We start from the raw sequence: 17,648 nt of genomic DNA, 5'->3' as shown, positions 1-17,648 counted from the left end.
AAATTGGGCATTCTGGAACATGGCTTTAAGTTTTGTTTTAAGCTCAGGCTTCTGCTTTTCTCCTTGTTCCTGACCAGGTGTTTAGCCCAAAATATTAGAAGCCTCTGGTATAGGTAAGCTTTTGATACAAGGTTTGTGATGTTTATAAGGTTTAAGTTATGATGTTTCTGAAAGTTAACTCTTTTACCTAACACATATTCATAAAATATTATTAATGAAACACTTCTTTTGTTATTCAGAAAACAGCATTTCATAGAAGCCAGACGCTGGGCTACAGGAATGGCTATGCAGTTGTTCGACGTCCAACAGTTGGGATAGGCGGGGAGCGGCTCCAGGTCAACCAGCTGTCCCAGGCTGAGCTGGATGAGTTGGCCAGCAAGGCACCAATTTTAACTTATGGCCAACCTAAGCAGGCCCCACCTGCACAATTTATTCCTGCACATGTGGCTTTTGACAAAAAGGTATCATCTGGGATTTCAGGATACCCTTGAATTCATATTTCTGAGAGCCAACTGTTTGCAGAAAAGTCAACAGCAAACCACAGGTTTTCCAGAGGGCTCTGAGGAGAAAATTGTTCAAATGCCTCAACCTTTAGTCATAGACAGCTGAACTCAGGATTGAAAGAGGCTTTCTTTAGTCAGGAAGCTTATTACAGAAAATAATTCCCTGTAGACTTCTCTGAAATATTTTCCAAATACAGTTAAAGAAAAGTTGGATGAAGTCTGAATTCTTGAGTTCGTATTGCTCCACGTTTACCTGCTCTGTGCTGTCTACTTTTTGGAAGGTTTATTGGTACTGATGCACATTCTTAGCCTTTGTGAAATGCAAAATGTCATCATGGTAACAACTCCATCTTTTTTCAGATTTCGCCAGGCTGTTTCCCATAAGTTTTTATTTTTCAGGGAATGTTTCAGGTTTAGCATAATATAACCAGAGGGTATGGTAACATTTTCATTTCTGTCTCATTTACCCTTACGCTTTTGTAATGTGAGCTATTTTATTTCCATCTGTTGACATTTCCATATCATTCCTAATTTTCCTTGTCAGTGAGCCTCCTCTTTAAATTAAGGTGAGGTAGTCCTAACCCTGCCATACAACAGAATCCCTAGTGGGACTTTTAAGAAACTGAGATGTCACCCTAACCCTCATCGATCTTAATCTCCGGATGATTTTTATGTATAACTGAGACTGAAAATGAATGACCAGATTTTACAAGTTAAGTCTCCTAATTTACTCCTAGCCTGTTTTCTTTCTGTCTTTTTTGGGTCTTTTTTTCATTTTATTCTTTTTGTTAAATGTCTATACAGTGTTCATCTAGCTAGTCAACTTTAATTGAGTACCTATTGAAACTAGAGGCTGGAAGTTAGAAAATAACCTGGTGGTGGAATTATACTATTTACATTCATAGTCACTTAGTGTAAAAAAAAATTTTTAAATGTCTCAGCCAGAATCCATATCATCCCCCTTGCCCCATCTCAGTGAACTCATCTGTTAGGAACACATTCACATATCCATTCAGAGGCTGAACCTGAACAGCATCAGGTATATGGCTGGGTATTTCTTTACCTTTTTCTTATTTCTCTGTGAGTCTACAGATAGTTTCAGCCCCACTTGTGCCCCTAACCCTGAGTTTGACCTCAAGCAAGTCAATCTACCACTCTGAGTCTCGTTTGTAAAATGAGGAAGGTTCAATTAGCTGATCATTTCTGGCTCTCGTGTTTTATATATTTATATATCTGTGGCTCAAGCACAGACCATTTCATGCATGAATTAGTGATCATGTCCCCATTTCAGTACTTTGCAGTCAATCTAAAATGTTACCTGAAACTGATCTTTTGTCTTTTGCTTTTACTGTATTAGCTTTCTCCTTTAAACATTCCATTCCATTCATGCATTTCACCTTTTTATTAAGAGTTTTAAGGTTTTATTCCATTATATGCATATTTCACCTATGCCGTTGCCCGATCTCTTTTGGTTTTTAATCTTATTTTTCCACAGTAGACACTAATCCTTTGTAGCAATAGCACTCATGTATAAAATAATGCATCTTCCCATTCATCAAGCCATATTTGTGTTTTCACTAAACAGTCTTCTTGTTCCAGTGGAACTTCTAGTTCCAGTGAAGGTTTAGGTTCACACCCTTGTCTACCTACAACACCATTCTAGTATTTTTCTCTTCAGGGGAGGAAATTTGCAAAATAAAGTCAGGATAAAAGAAAGTTTTAAAATTAATCCGAAAGCTTGTCAACTCAAGCTTTTGATATTTTAAAATGTTTTTAAATATGCACTAGAATGTGCCATTTTTACTCCCCACTGATGCTCCCTAGAGGTCCTAGGGTTTGCTCTATCTGTCATGTATATTTCTGAGTGCAGTGAGGGTGTGTTTATGTGCCACCCAAAGAGTCTATGCTGCATTGATGATTTGAGTCACATTCATATGAATTCTCTAAGAATGAATATGTCATTAATATGCATTTACAGGGGACTCTCCTAAAGAAAATGGACTTGAGGCTTTGTTTTCATTTTGAAACCAAAGGTTATAGTTTTGTCCAAATTTTTGAGTCTGCAGAAATTCCAAGATTTTTGACATAGAAGTGAAGTTAGTGAGGTTAAGGTCTTTAAGCCATCTCATCAAGGACCACATTACTACGTAGTCTGTATGTAGTTTGAAGTACCTAGAGCAGACTTCAGCAAACTTTTTCTGTGAAGGATCAAATAGTAAATATTTGAGGCTTTGTAGCTATCTTAGTCAACTTGAGCTGCCCTAATAAAATACCATATACTGGTGCCTTACATAATAAAAATTAATTTTCTCATTCTGATTAAATTTCTGGTGAGGGCTCTCTTTCTGGATTTAGATAGCTGCTTTCTTGCTATGTCCTCATGTGGCCTTTCCTCAGGGTGGGTCTGCTGAGAGATAGGTCTTCCCCTCCTTACAAAGCCACCAATTCATTTGGTTCAGGGCCCCACTGTTGGGACCTCACTTAAGCTTAATCACTCCCTAAAGACTTTGTCTCCAGGTACAGTCGTATTAAGGGTTAGAGCTTCCTCATACAAATTTTTGGGGGGAGGGAGATGAAATTCAGTCCATAGTAACAGCCCATGTGGTCTCTATCACAACTGCTCAAACCTACCCTTGTAATGGGAAAGCAGTCATTGGCAAATACCTGCTAATTATTTACATAATTATTTGTAGGTACTGAAATTCAAATTTTGTATCATTTTCATGTGTTTTGAGTTTTATTGTTTTGATTTTTTAAATAATTTAAATATGTAAATAAAACGTTCTTAGATTGGCAGTCATACAAAATCAGGTGGCAGGGATAGATGGGTCCCACGGGCCATGGTTTAACACCCTTCAGTTTAGAAAATAGGAGTGATGAGTATTTATTCTCCCAGAGTGGTTCTCTTTAGAGGAAGGCACTGGATGTTTTTTGGATGAGAGACTAATGCAATGCCATTTTCCCCTTCCTTGTGTGTTATAGGTGCTGAAATTTGCTGCCTATTTCCAAGAAGATGTTCCTATGTCAACTGAGGAACATTATAGGATTCGTCAAGTGAACATTTACTACTATCTGGAAGATGACAGCATGTCTGTCATGGAACCTGTTGTGGAAAACTCTGGGATCCTTCAAGGCAAGTTAATCAAACGCCAGCGGCTAACCAAGAATGACCAGGGAGACCATTACCATTGGAAAGACCTAAATCGAGGAATAAACATTACAATTTATGGCAAAACTTTCCGCATTGTTGACTGCGACCGATTCACACAGGTATAGTATACATTTCCGGAAATTGTGGTGTCTGAAGCATCATTCTAATTTACAGAAGGATATGTTTCATTTATAAGGGTAAGAGGAGGGGAGCCTGGGTGGCTCAGCCAGTTAAGCATCTGCCTTGGGCTCAGGTCATGATCTTGGGGTCCTGGGATCCATCCCTGTGTGGGACTCCCTGCTTGGTGGGCAGTCTGCTTGTCCCTGTCCCTCCCACCCCTGCTTGTGCTCTCTCCCTCTCAAATAAACAAATAAAATCTTTAAAAAGGAGAAGAAAAATATAAGGGTAAGAGGAGGACTCTGGTAATCTGTCCTGTATGGATTATTATGTAGGTTAATGAGGTGTTTGTGTGTGCATTGCTGTGTGTCAACACAGTGTAGTGACATCACTTTTTTCACAATGATATGGCTACATATCCATTCAGATAAAATTAAACTTGCACCATAGCTGAATCATTTGATAAGAAACCAGTTCCCATGCCAGTTCACGTGGAGAATAGGGGAGGTAACACCCTTGATGGGACAGAAATATGAAAGAGGAATTGGATGATTTATCTGAAGTTTGAGTTACAAAAGTAATATTACCTTTATTAGCAGATATGAGCCTAACATTTTTTTGTGCAATTCATATTTTTCCTGTAAGTCATACTTGCTATATTTGGGAGAAACTTGCTATCTAAAGATTTCTGGAAATAAAACAATTTTTAAAGGAGAATGCTTGTTTATATCAAGAAGAATTCTTCATTTCCTCTATTTCATAAGTATAGATTTTTGACACATTGTTAAAAAGTTATGTGTACATATATAGACTCAGGAGAATCCTTTCTTTAGCACAAAATGTAGGTATTAGAAAGTCAGTTCTGAATTTTCTGAATTTGTCTTAGATTAAACAATTTCTAGAAGCAAAGATATGTTTCTGAATTATTTTATACCTTTAATCCCATGTTACCAAATGCCACATGTGATTAATCTTTACCACATACTGAGTTCCTGTGAATTCACTCATTTAATGCTTTACATTTAATAATTTACTTAGTAAATACTTACTGGGTGCCTGCTCTGTGCCAGGCATGGTTCTAGGTGCCAAATACATAGACTTGCCCTTATAAATGCTATTACATTCTGGCTGGAGGAGACAAAAATAAGCAGACAAGTATTTAACATGTCAGATGCTGCTTAGAGCTTCAGAAGAAACTAGAGCAGAGAAGAGGGAAGGGGAAGCAGAGGGAACTTCTGTGTGAAGAGGCTGGTCAGGAAGGCCTCACTGATAGGATGACAGATGAACAGGGCGCCTGGGTAGCTCAGTCATTAAGTGTCTGCCTTTGGCTCAGGTCATGATCCCTGGCTTCTGGATCGAGCCTGCCTTGGGCTCCCTGCTCAGCAGGAAACCTGCTTCTCCCTCTCCCACTCCCCCTGCCTATATTCCCTCTATTGCTGTGTCTCTCTCTGTCAAATAAATAAATAAAATCTTTAAGAAAAAAAAAAGATAGCAGATGAACAGAGACCTCAAGGAAGTAAAGGAAGGAGCCCTGGCATCCGTGCCATCCCAAAGCAACAGTGACAAACAGTGCAGAAGGTAGAGGTGCTCGACCATCTTTGGAAAAACAGATTTTTCTCTCTCATTTTTTAGGTTTTTGAGGCAGTTTCAGAATTGTATACTGAGGAATTATAAAATATTATTTAGGGATGCCTGGGTGGCTCAGTGGGTTAAAGCCTCTGCCTTCGGCTCAGGTCATGATCCAAGGGTCCTGGGATTGAGTCCTGCATCGGGCTCTCTGCTCCCTCCTCTCTCTCTCTCTGCCTGCCTCTCTGCCTACTTGTTATCTCTGTCTGTCAAATAAATAAATAAAATCTTTTAAAAAATATTATTTAAATTTCAGGTACTGGTATAATTTTTACAGTTGTCTCTTTATGAACAATTTGAATATCAGCAGTTCATTGCTGTGCAGTAATTCAACTCTCCTAAAGAGATACGCTTAACCGACTGAGTCACCCAGTCACCCCAACTCTCATTGTTGATGGCAGTTCTGTTCTAGGAAGTCACCACGAGCCCTTAATCATTAGCAACTATGGATCCATCACTCCTAGGAAAAATAAGGAGTTAGGTTTCTATAACTTTCTTTAATGCGTGTTTCTGTTTAAAGATGCCATGTTTAAAATATTCTGTTGATTCATGAACATTAACTTATGGTTGGCAGCACTGGAGCTCATGCCTGAAGGGAGCGTAGCTCACACATGGACTTTCTCCTGAAGGAATGTCACGGCGACCTCTGTGTGTGTGTGTTGCTAAAAAGTACATAACATAAACGTGACCCCTAGATCTAGACTTTATTACCAGTAGTATAGCAGGTGTGAATCCTACCCCATATATGCATGTGTGTGGGAAATACTGTTTTGTGTTTTAAAAAATAACTTAAAACCTACTTGAGCTGCCATCCAACTGGGCTGCTGTTTCTATTCACCCTCAGCTTTGCCAAAAATTCCAAGCCCTAAGAACAACAAGACGGCACACCCAGGCCTGCTGCGGTCATACAGGCAGGGTCCATAGGCTGTCTGTGAGCAAGGGCACCTCCTGGATGCTTTGATGCTAGGTCAGATACCGAGACCCCGAATGCCTGAGACTTATGTGCCTGACCCGCTGCACGTGTGCTGTGAGCATCCCTAAGCACACGTGGGGAGTCTTGCTCTTCTGAGACCCATCAACTTGTGTCTGTTTTCCAGTCTCGGAGAATTTCCCCCTTTTTCTCTCCTTGCCTTCAAAGACATTCCCTTCTTTCCGGTCCTTTTGAGATACTTCAGAATAATCTCTTCAAAGAGTTTAGGCCTTTCCTAAGAGATAGGAAGAATAGTCAACTTCAGGAAGCTTCTGCATTCCTGCCCAAATCCCCAAGGTAAGGTTAACAGAGGGCCTGGTCTGTTGAAAGCAACAGAAAGAGTAAAAATCCCATTAAATACCTCAATCAATAATCCTGCTACACTAATACATCATTTCAAGGGAGAGGAGAATAGTGTTAGTCATTATCTCTGGCTCAGTAGTTTTAATAGACATTGAGATCACAGTGTTTTAATATTGAAAGATATTGGAGACTGTTCAGTGAAACTTTAAATACTAAGGTTACAAGCTAGTTAGCAGCAGAGCTAATATTAGAACCCAAATATTTTGGTTCTGGGTCCTGTATATTTTCGATTGAATTGTCCAAAAGCACATGACACAATTCCCAAAAGAAACCCATATTTCAGATTAATTTCTAATTCTAGAATGTAAACAGACCCCATGCCATTGTTCTTTTCTGATTACTAAAAAATATACAGCTTATTGTCCTGCTTTTATGAAGAAGAAATGCCAAGTTGTATTAAAAGATATAGTTCCTGAAAATATTGTATTTACTTATAATTAGCAAATCAAACAAGATCATGTTAAGTTCAGATGCTTTCCTTAACTTTATCTGGTGAGATTTGAGTACTTGGCTTGTCTCTCCTATTTTGCTACAGTATTTTCTGGTCTAAAATAACCAGTAATTCTTTTCCTTCTTAGAGGCGGGTGGAGATGGGGACTTAATCAGATAATTGGTTTTGGTGAGTTGGAAAGTTGGGAATTTGATTTCAGCTTAACTTAGCTTGCCCCCATATCTCATATGAATTACATATTGTTTGAAACTGTGGTTGGGTTTCAGATGTGTGTATGTAAGCAATCCCAGGACTTACTCTGTTCTTGGGCATCTAACTGAATTTCATTGATCTAAATTCATATTTGGAGCCAGATACCTTATTATTATGTCTTCCAGTTAACTTAGCATATTGCCTAGAAGCTTTATAATATTTATCAGTAATTACCAGTTGTTATCTGCATCATAGTGTTGGGTCAGTTGGAGGCTTAGTGCAGCTAAGATTTGCCTCACACTGAAGCTAATGATTAATTTGGACAATGGCATAGAAATGATTATTATGCTTCTCTTTATACCATCAGTTATTACTTATGGAAGCTTCAAGAAAGATGATCATTATTACTTTTGCATGATGTAGGTATTTTTAGAAAGTCAAGGAATTGAATTAAATCCTCCAGAGAAGATGGCTCTTGATCCTTACACTGAACTCCGGAAACAGCCTCTTCGTAAGTATGTCACCCCATCGGATTTTGACCAACTGAAGCAGTTTCTCACCTTTGATAAACAAGTAAGTAACTAAGCACGTCAGTGGCTTTGCTCATCTCCAAATGTTATGCATGTTTATTAGCCAACTGTTCTGGTAGATGTGTGTTTTAAAATGTTACATCGGTAATTAGCCATTTGGAGACAATGCTATCTTTCTGGTTTCATTTAGAGTTGGAGGAACAGGAATGTCCAAGTATTGTATTAGAGACCGAGACCCAAAGATGTTAGGGAGTTAAGTCCTAGGAGTTCCACCAAACTTTTCAGTCTTAAAGCAATTCCTGAGCTATGTCTGCTTCCCACTTCACATTTCCAACCGATTGCTTCTTTTCCCAAATAGGAGTTCATTTTATAACCTTCTTTGGGAAACCCTAACTGATTTATTGGGAAATTTCAAAGCTATTTCATCTAGGTAGGTTTCCAATGATAAAATAGTAATTTCACAGAAATCCCATCGCAGATGCTTTCTTGTTAAATTTTATATGAATGTCTGAGTACAGAGGAGTCTAGGTGTTTTCCAGCTTTGTTCCAACCATCCTATCCTCCCCACTGTGGGTTGGTGTGTGGGGGCAGATTTGCTCTTCTCCTTTCTGTACAAAAGATGGGGAGATCATTCTCAGTGCTGCTTTGCTGCGGGTGTTCTCTCAGAAATGTAATTCCTTTTACTTCAGAAGAATTTGCCTAGCACTAACATCTTTTAAGGACATTCTATATATCAATCATATATCTGTTATTCTTTTGTCTTTAAAGATTGTGTTGTTGATACTGTTACTAGAAGAGATATGTTGATGGATAAAAAGGACTGATTAATAAATGAAAATTCTTTCAATACTAATTACATATAAACTGTTTACATATACCTTTATTAATAAATATAAGCCCCTATATAAAACATGCTGCTCTTTTTTTTCTTGTTTGTTGTTGTTGTTGTTGTTTATTGAGGTATAATTGATGTAGATTATATTAGCTTCAGGATATAACATGGTGATTTGACAATTGGATACATTGCAAAGTTATCACCACAATAAGTCTAGTTACCATCTGTCATATTACAAAGTTAATATAATATTATTGACTATATTCCCCATTCTGTACATTACGTTCCCATGACTTATTTATTTTATAACTGGAAGTTTGTACTTCTTAATCTCCTTCACCTACTCCACCCATTCCCCCCCAACCTGCACCCCAAGCTCCCTACCCTCTGGCAACCACCAGTCTGTTTTCCATATCTATGAGCTGGGTTCGGTTTTGTTGTTTTTTTAGATTCTACATATAAGTGATATTAAGCAATATTTGTCTTTCTCTGTCTGACTTGTTTCACTTAGCATAATACCCTCAAAGTTCATCCATGTTTTTGCAAAGGGCAAGACTTCATTCTTTCATATGGCTGAGGAATATTCCATTGTATGTATAAATCACATCTTTCTCCATTAATCGTTTGGTGGACAGGTTATTCCCAAATCTTGGCTATTATAAATAATGCTGCAATGAACTTGGGATGCTTATATCTTTTTGTATTAGTGTTTCATTTTCTTTGGAGGCTACCTAGTAGTGGAATTGCTGGATCATATGGTATTTCTATTTTTAATTTTCTGAGGCACCTCATATTGTTTTCCATAGTGGTTGCACCAGTTTACATTCCTGCAACAGTGTACGAGGGTTCCTTTTTCTCCAGCCAGCACTTGTTATTTCTTGTCTTTGGGATGATAGCCATTCTAACAAGTGTAAGTTGATATCTCATTGGTGTTTTGGTTTGCATTTCTCTGATGATTAATAATGTTGAGCATCTTTTTATGTGCCTGGTGGCCATTTGTGTCTTCTTCGGAAGAATAACTATTCAGATCCTCTGCCAATTTTTTTTTTAAGATCAGAATTTGTGGGGGTTTTTTGTTATTGAGTTGTAGGAATTCTTTATATATTTTGGATGTTAATCCCTTCTGTATCAGATATAATTTGTAAATATCTTCTCCCTTTCAGTAGATTACCTTTTCACTTTGTTGGTAGTTTTCTTCATTGTATAAAGACTTTTTAGTTTGATGTAGTCTCGTTTGTTTATTTTTGTTTTTGTTTCCCTTGCCTTTGGAGTCACATCTAAAGAAACATGGCTCAGATCAATGTCGACAAGCTTACTGCCTCTGTTTTCTCCTAGGAGTTTTATGGCTTCAGATCTTTAATCTATTTGGAGTTTATTTTTGTGTATGGTGGTCTATGAGAAAGTGGTCTAGTTTCATTCTTTTGCATGTAGTTGTCCACAGTTTTCCCTGCATCATTTATTGAAGAGACTATCTTTCCCCATTGTATATTCTTGCCTCATTTTTCATAAATTAATTGACCATAGAAGTGTGAGTTTGTTTCTGGGCTGTCATTTCTGTTCTGTTGATCTATGTGTCTTTTGCCAGTACCATACTGTTTTGATTACTATAGTGTTGTAGTATAGTTTGAGATCAGGGAACATGATACCTCTGCCTTTGTTTTTTCTCAAGAGTTTTTTGGGCTATTCAGGGTCTTTTAGGGTTCCACACAAATTTTAGGATTCTTTTCTCTAGTTCTGTGAAAAATACCATTGGAATTTTGATAGGAATTGCATTAAATCTGTAGGTTGCTTTAGTTAGTATGGACATTTTAACAATATTAATTCTTTTATGGTGAGCACAAAATATCTCTCCATTTATTTGTGTCTTCTTCAGTTTCTTTCATCACTGTCTAATAGTTTCCATTGCTTTTTTAATTCGGCTTCTCTTTCACTGACTAATATTTTGGATGAAAGTGAATTCTGCTTTTTCAGTACAAACTTATAAGCCTGCTATTTAATACTTTCCAGCTGTTGACATCTGGTATATAATTTCGGATGTTTTTGTATCTTTGGTGAATTTTTTTTATGAGATTACTTCATAGTTTTTGTAGCTTTTTCCATCATTGTCTGATATATGAATGCCAAAGTACTTAAGTTAATCTCTCCACTTGTAGAATTCTTAAGTCACTACTTTGGGTTCTTTAAAGGTTCTTCGATTCTATGCAATCTGGGATGATACAGACAGCATGTTTGGTGAATGTCGGACCTACATCATTCATTACTATCTTATGGATGACACAGTGGAAATTCGAGAAGTCCATGAACGAAATGATGGGCGAGATCCTTTCCCACTCCTGATGAACCGCCAGCGCATGCCGAAGGTTTTGGTGGAGAATGCAAGTATGTTTATTCAGTTTATCCTCCATAATTGGGACATCTTCTGGATTTCAAAGGAGTTACTTAATCGGTATGGTCATTCCCTTTACTCTTGGGAGGTTCTTGCTGTGTTCTTGAGGTACTCAAAAAATGACTTTCCCATAATTCCCCCCATTGCTTGCTCCACAGTCTAGGCTTGCCTCCAAAATGGTCTGGTGGAGATGGCTGATACCCAAATCAAGGAAACAACCAGAATAGCAGTGGGAAAGTCATTTAAAGTGCAAAAGAGCAAGGCTTCTGAAGTAAAGCTATTTAATATCAGATTTTTAATGCATTTTTAAAACAATCTTGTTTTCATAAAGCTTACCATTTCCTTATGTTCTTTCCTGACTTTGCTTCTCACCTCAACACTTCCTAAACAGGAAGTTTGTATGCGGGATAACTTAAGAATGGAAAAGGCATATCTGTGACTCATGGAGGTGGGGCCCCACTGTGTCAGCCCCTGCTCTCTTTGCTGGTGTAAAATAACTTAGTGACTGGAGAAGGAGAATGCAACAAAGTACACTTGACACCCACCGCCCATCCATCTTTATCTGGGATAAGTACACTTACTTTGGTTATTGACTTAGTGGTTTAATAATTTTCTCCTGCAAAATGTCATCTTGGTGTCACATATCATGACATCTCTCATGTTTGGACAGCTGACAGAACTCTGTAAATACTTTTGTTGGTTTTCTTTTTACTCTATTTTTTTGGAACTAGGAGATAAGAAATTTCAGGTATTGTGCAAGAGGTTTGTCTTAGAGGTTATAAACAAGTTGAGGTTAGAGGTTATAAACAAATTGGCATTTTGAAGGCTAAATTCAATCCGCTTACACATATTGATTAGCCTAGCCTATATAGTAGTTTTCTTTAAAAAAAAAAAGCAGTGTTACTTGAGGGCAAAGAGGTAGAGATTTCTCTCATCAGGAGACTAGATAAACAAAATATGGTGAAGGTATATCTTGATAAATAGTAGTAGTTACAAGCAATAACTAAATGTAAAGATAGCAAATTGATGCACTTAAAAGCGTAGTGCTGTGTAGGAAAAAAATGAGATGTACTATGCAATAATAATTATGTAAAGTGGAATACAAACAAAACGATATACATAGTATACACATAAGAAGTTGCATGTTAGAATGGTGGCATGTGTGGTAGAGGAAAATGAGACTGGGGAAAATAAAAGGTAGTAAAGATAGTCCTCACTTTAAAACTAAGAGAATTAATGGTAAAAATCTCTTTTAGAGAAATGAGAATAATTGCTAAAACAGTTCTCATTCTCAGATAGCAGCAACTGGATCTGAGCCCTAGTTCAACATAATCTGGCTGCTGTCGACCATATTCTTATAACCTGGCCTCCTGTAGGACCCCCTTAGAGTTCTAGGACGCTGAGACTAATGTACTAATTTAGGCCTTCCACAATGCTTACATGAGCCTGAAATTCCTGCCATCTAGTGCTAACAAACATTAGATTTATAGTAGATTAAGAGAAAGAATGGGAATTTATTCAGGCATGAAAGAAGTATCACTGAAACTGAACCCCTTGAAATCTCAAGTTCTATGTTTTTCTCTGCTGTATCAATATGGCCTATGTTTAAAATTTTAAATATATAATCATCCTCTTTTATAACTTCCCCAATTTTTTAAAAAAGTAATCTCTGCACCCGACATGGGGCTTAAACTCACAACCCAAAGATCAAGAGTCTCATACTCCACCAACTGAGCCAGGCAGGCATCCCTATAACTTCTCAAATTTTAATGAAAATTTCATCAAAGTTATGTCAAGAGGCAGCCTGATGACATATATAGGGTCATTTTAAGAGATAGGAAACATATCTTTTTGTGAAAGTTATTGTTAGTTATGCACTCACAGGACAGAAAGGGCTAGGCTTCCATCAGCTGAATAATTCCTTTAACTAGAACTGTGATGTTGAAGAAGTAGCATCTAACTGATTCTCAAAGTTGTTTATTTAATCCAGTGGATGATTTTAATTATATTCAATTAAACAAGAGTTAAATATTGCTAAAGGAACTGTTTCTTATTCTAAGTGCTGTGGAGGATAAAATGAAAGTGTAATTTCCAGACCTAGAATCTCTGTCCTTCAGTCACTTCCCGTGACTGGGGAGGCAAGTCATATAAATATACAAAGCTCTTTAACAATAACACAAGTGTACCAGATCATCTGATTATATAAGTAGTTATGTCTTGTAGACAGAGCTCTGGTGAAGAGATGTAATCTAGAACGACTAAGGAAGGCTTTGTGGGAGAATGGAGATTGGACCCAGATTTAGAGTGGCAGAGAACAAAGAGAAAGTGCATGTTAGAAAAGAACAAGAACAAGGGTTGGGCATTAGGAACAAGTATGTTATGTTTGGGGGCATCTGAGAGACAGTGGCTAGGCAGAGTTTGTGTTGGACAGTAATAGGCAGTTACAGAAGTATCTTTCAGAAGTTTTCTTTGCCAGGGCCTTAATTTAAGTAGTTAAGATGAATAAAAATTGCATTTTTATAATGGATGGAGGTGAAGTTTCAAGAATATAAAACTTCTTTCTTTGCTAAACATAATTGTAGTTTACTAGTATGTGGTAAGTATTGCCCAAAAGTCACCAGATGCCTTCTACTCAGCTGTTGAACCCAAGGTTCTAGGTTCTTAAAGTCTGTTAATTATCCTTCAGACTGGCTTTCCTCCTTTGACCTTGCCTTTCCCTTGCTAAATACAAATGTTAACAACATCAAAATTGTACACTCCAAATATATAAACTTGTTGTAGTTGATTATACCTCAATAATGTTGTAAAGATATAAATTCATACTTAGACATGTTATAGTCAAACTTAAGAACACCAAAATCAAAAAGATCATAAAAGCAGCCCTGAAGAACAAGGTTATCCATACAGAACAGCAGCTGCAATAACAACAGTTACCAGAAGACAGCATAATAGTATCTTCAAAGTGCTGAGAAGAATATAGAATTTAATACCTAGAGAAACTGTCTTTGAAGAAGAAAGTGAAATATATTTCTAGGCAAGCAAAACAGATTTTACTAACAAAAGACCCTTACTAGGAAAATTCTGGAGTGTACTTTTAGTAGAAAGAAGATAATTTCAGAAGTAAGGTCTGAGATAGTGATAAAAGAAGTGATTAAAAAAAAAGAAGAGGATAATGGCAAAGTGTGGGTACCTCTAAATAAACCTTGACTACAAACTAAAAAAAAAAAAATGCTTAATTCGTGGGAGTTAAAAAGTATCAAGATAGAATTGAAATATATTATAACAAGGAGGAAGTGATAGGATTAAAAAATTTTGAAAAATATTTTTGAGAACATACTTAAGATACAGAGACATAAAAAGGTTAAAAAAGATGTATAAGCAAATAGCAAAAGAAATGGATAAGGCTATATTACTAAAATACCAATAGACATTATGTCATAAAGCATTGCTAGAGATAAAGAAGATCATTACATATTGCAAGAATTGTATTTACCAGGAAAATGTACTAATCCTAAATGTGAATGCAGTTAGTAACATGGCTTCAAAACATGAAAGACAAATTTATAGCATTATTATGCAAAGAAAATAGAAAAATTTATCAAAATAGTAGGAGTCATTAAAACATTTCTTCTTATAATTGTTAGATCAAAAAGATAAGTCAATAAGCTCATATATATTATAGGATTTAAGTAATAGAATTGTCAGTATTGATAGAATGAATATGTATATGCATCAACACTGGGAGAATTCCCATTTCTTCAAGCACAAATGGAACACTTATAAAGACTGGTCAGTCTTAATAAATTTTTAAAGTCTGGACATCTTATACCATATTTTTCTAGTTGATTAGAATTAGACACAAATTAGAATTCAATCTTAGAACTATTAAAAAACCTCATGTATTTGGAAATTAATATCAGTTAGATGAAATGAACATATTTTAATTGAAATTAAATTAAGTTTTTATTCCAGCATAGTTAATGTGTAGTGTTACATTAGTTTCAGGTGTATAATATAGTGATTCAACACTTAATCAGTGCTCAAGATACATATACTTTTTTTTTAAGATGCTATTTATTTATTTATTTGTCAAAGAGAGAGAGAGAGCACAAGCAGGCAGAGCGGCAGGCAGAGGCAGAGAGAGAAGCAGGCTCCCCACTGAGCAACGAGCCGGATGCGGGACTTGATCCCAGGACCCTGGGACCAGGGCCTGAGCCGAAGGCAGAGGCTTAACCAACTGAGCCACCCAGACGTCCCAAGATACATATACTTTTAATCCCCTTCACGTGTTTTACCCATCCTCCTACCTACCTCCCCTCTGGTCACCATGAGTTTGTTCTCTGTAGTTAAGAGTCTGTTTTTTGGTTTGTTTCTTTTTTGTGTGTGTGAAATGAGCAAAGTTTTAAAAGAATTTATCTTGTCCGAGAAGAAATAAAAAGAAAGAAAATAAATAAAAACCTTGTCCAAAAGAAATAAAAACCAGATGTCTTTAACCATTAAGGAAATAGAATCACTTAAAAAATTCTCCACAAAGAAATACCATGTCTAATTTTTCAGTTTTGTCAAATAAAGAACAGTTAATTCTATGCCTAATGCAGATTCGCAGTAAAGAACTAATTCATTCATTAAAAAAAGACCAAGAAAACCAAAGACACCATGAGTAAGACTAGAGTTATATATGCAAAAAAAAAAAAATACTTAAATATCAGTAAATGAAATCCAGCTGTGTATGAAAAAGATCATTGTTAAGTGAGTAAAGGTGAATGGTTCTATAGTATGTGTACACACATACCCCAGGTCTCCTGGAACATTGTTGACTGTATCCCCCAGTGACCATCACTTCCTGGGGTAACTCAAAGGGGTCTAGTAGGATTAGGCATTAGGCACTGGCAGAAGAAACCATTGCTCTATAGGACTTTTAAGATGCATGATTGGGAAAATCTTGGTCTTATGGCATGATCAAGGGCTGGAGCTCAAGCCTTTCTGTCTGATGTAACAAAGTCTTAGCCTTCTTCCCTATTTTTCCATCTTAGCAACTTTCAGTTAGGAGAATAGTGGCCTATCTCTCAAGCCCCCCCATAACTGAAGTTCTGGGGTCAGCTTTGTGGTTACAGCTATGGAGTGTGGTACTTCAACAGAATTGACTATCTTATGGTTTCTATGGTGATGCTGCTGCAAGGGATCAGTCTTAAATAAGTCAGTCCTTAGTTCTCATAAAACAGTATTCTACCCCCTGCAAAATGCAAGGTTGATTTTACACTTGAAAATTTGTTGAGTGTCCAGATAAACAGTTAAGCATGATCATCTCACTGACCCTGCTTCCTGCCAGAGGACTAGGTCAGACTGTCCTTTTTTTTTTTTTTTTAAGATTTTATTTATTTATTTGACAGACAGAGATCACAAGTAGGCAGAGAGGCAGGCAGAGAGAGAGGAAGGGAAGCAGGCTTCCCGCTGAGCAGAGAGCCCGACGCGGGGCTCGATCCCAGGACCCTGGGATCATGACCCGAGCCAAAGGCAGAGGATTTAACCCACTGAACCACTCAGGTGCCCCTCAGACTGTCCTTCTAGCAGTGATCACAACTGAAATGAAACTATTATTTGTGTAATTGTTTAGTATGCATTGTCCCAAACAGACTGTTTTCTCCATCAAGGCAGAAATTCCACCTATATTGTTAACTGTTATAATCTCAGTATTTAGCAGTGAACCTGGTACATGATATATGTGATCATTGAGAATACGTTGGGTGAAAGAATAAATGGGTGGAAGGTTGAACTGAATGACTTGGATTCCTCCATTGATCTTGTACTCTATAGAAGGACATTTATTCTTTCCTCCTGTAATGATTTCCCCAAGCATGAAGTTTTGCTAAGATTAGTGATCTGTACTGGTAGTTGAGGCTGAATATGGAAGAGAGACTTCACAAAAACCATCTGAGTATTGTTTCTGTGTCCGTTCAACTGATGGAAATACACAGCCTTATGTGCTGCTGGTAGAATAGAGGAGACACTTGATTACAGGCAGAGACTGTATGCCCTCAAATTCTCAAGAGTGTCCAGGAGCTGTATGTCAGTCTTCCTTCCCATCCTCATTCCTTTTCTTTCTTCTCTCCCTGTTACCTTCTGTCAGAGAATTTCCCTCAGTGTGTGTTGGAGATCTCTGATCAAGAGGTGTTGGAATGGTATACTGCCAAAGACTTCATCGTGGGGAAACCACTCACTATCCTCGGGAGAACCTTCTTCATCTATGATTGTGATCCTTTCACTCGACAATATTACAAAGAAAAGTTTGGAATCTCTGATTTACCACGTATTGATGTGAGCAAGAAGGAGCCACCACCCGTGAAACCGGTAATGGAACACTAGTTCCGAGTATGAGAATTAATCTTTTGATACAAAGGTTTAAGAAAAAGAATAAAAATAGAGTCATGTGAATACCCAATAAAAAATGGGCAAAGCATAGGATACAGATCACTTCACAGAAGAATTCAGATGGCTAATGAACATATGAAAAGACCCTCCTCCAT

General features: G+C 37.2%; 1 protein-coding gene across 2 annotated transcripts in view; it reads left to right on the top strand.

Moving 5' to 3' along the window:
• The window catches only part of EFHC1 (EF-hand domain containing 1), a 58,432-nt gene that overhangs the window by 8,406 nt on the left and 32,378 nt on the right, over positions 1-17,648 (top strand). Inside the window, exons 2-6 of one of the 2 annotated variants that reach the window (XM_059399040.1) lie at positions 240-461; positions 3,486-3,773; positions 7,797-7,946; positions 10,925-11,117; positions 17,252-17,472. In XM_059399040.1, coding sequence (XP_059255023.1) covers positions 240-461; positions 3,486-3,773; positions 7,797-7,946; positions 10,925-11,117; positions 17,252-17,472 — 1,074 coding nt within the window. The remainder of the gene's footprint in view (positions 1-239; positions 462-3,485; positions 3,774-7,796; positions 7,947-10,924; positions 11,118-17,251; positions 17,473-17,648) is intronic. The other variant, XM_059399041.1, reaches the window with a different exon arrangement.

This window comes from Mustela nigripes, chromosome 5 (genome assembly GCF_022355385.1).
Source record: "Mustela nigripes isolate SB6536 chromosome 5, MUSNIG.SB6536, whole genome shotgun sequence".
Lineage (NCBI taxonomy): Eukaryota > Metazoa > Chordata > Mammalia > Carnivora > Mustelidae > Mustela > Mustela nigripes.
Note: the sequence above shows the minus strand (reverse complement) of the source record. Positions and strands in the feature narration are given on the sequence as shown.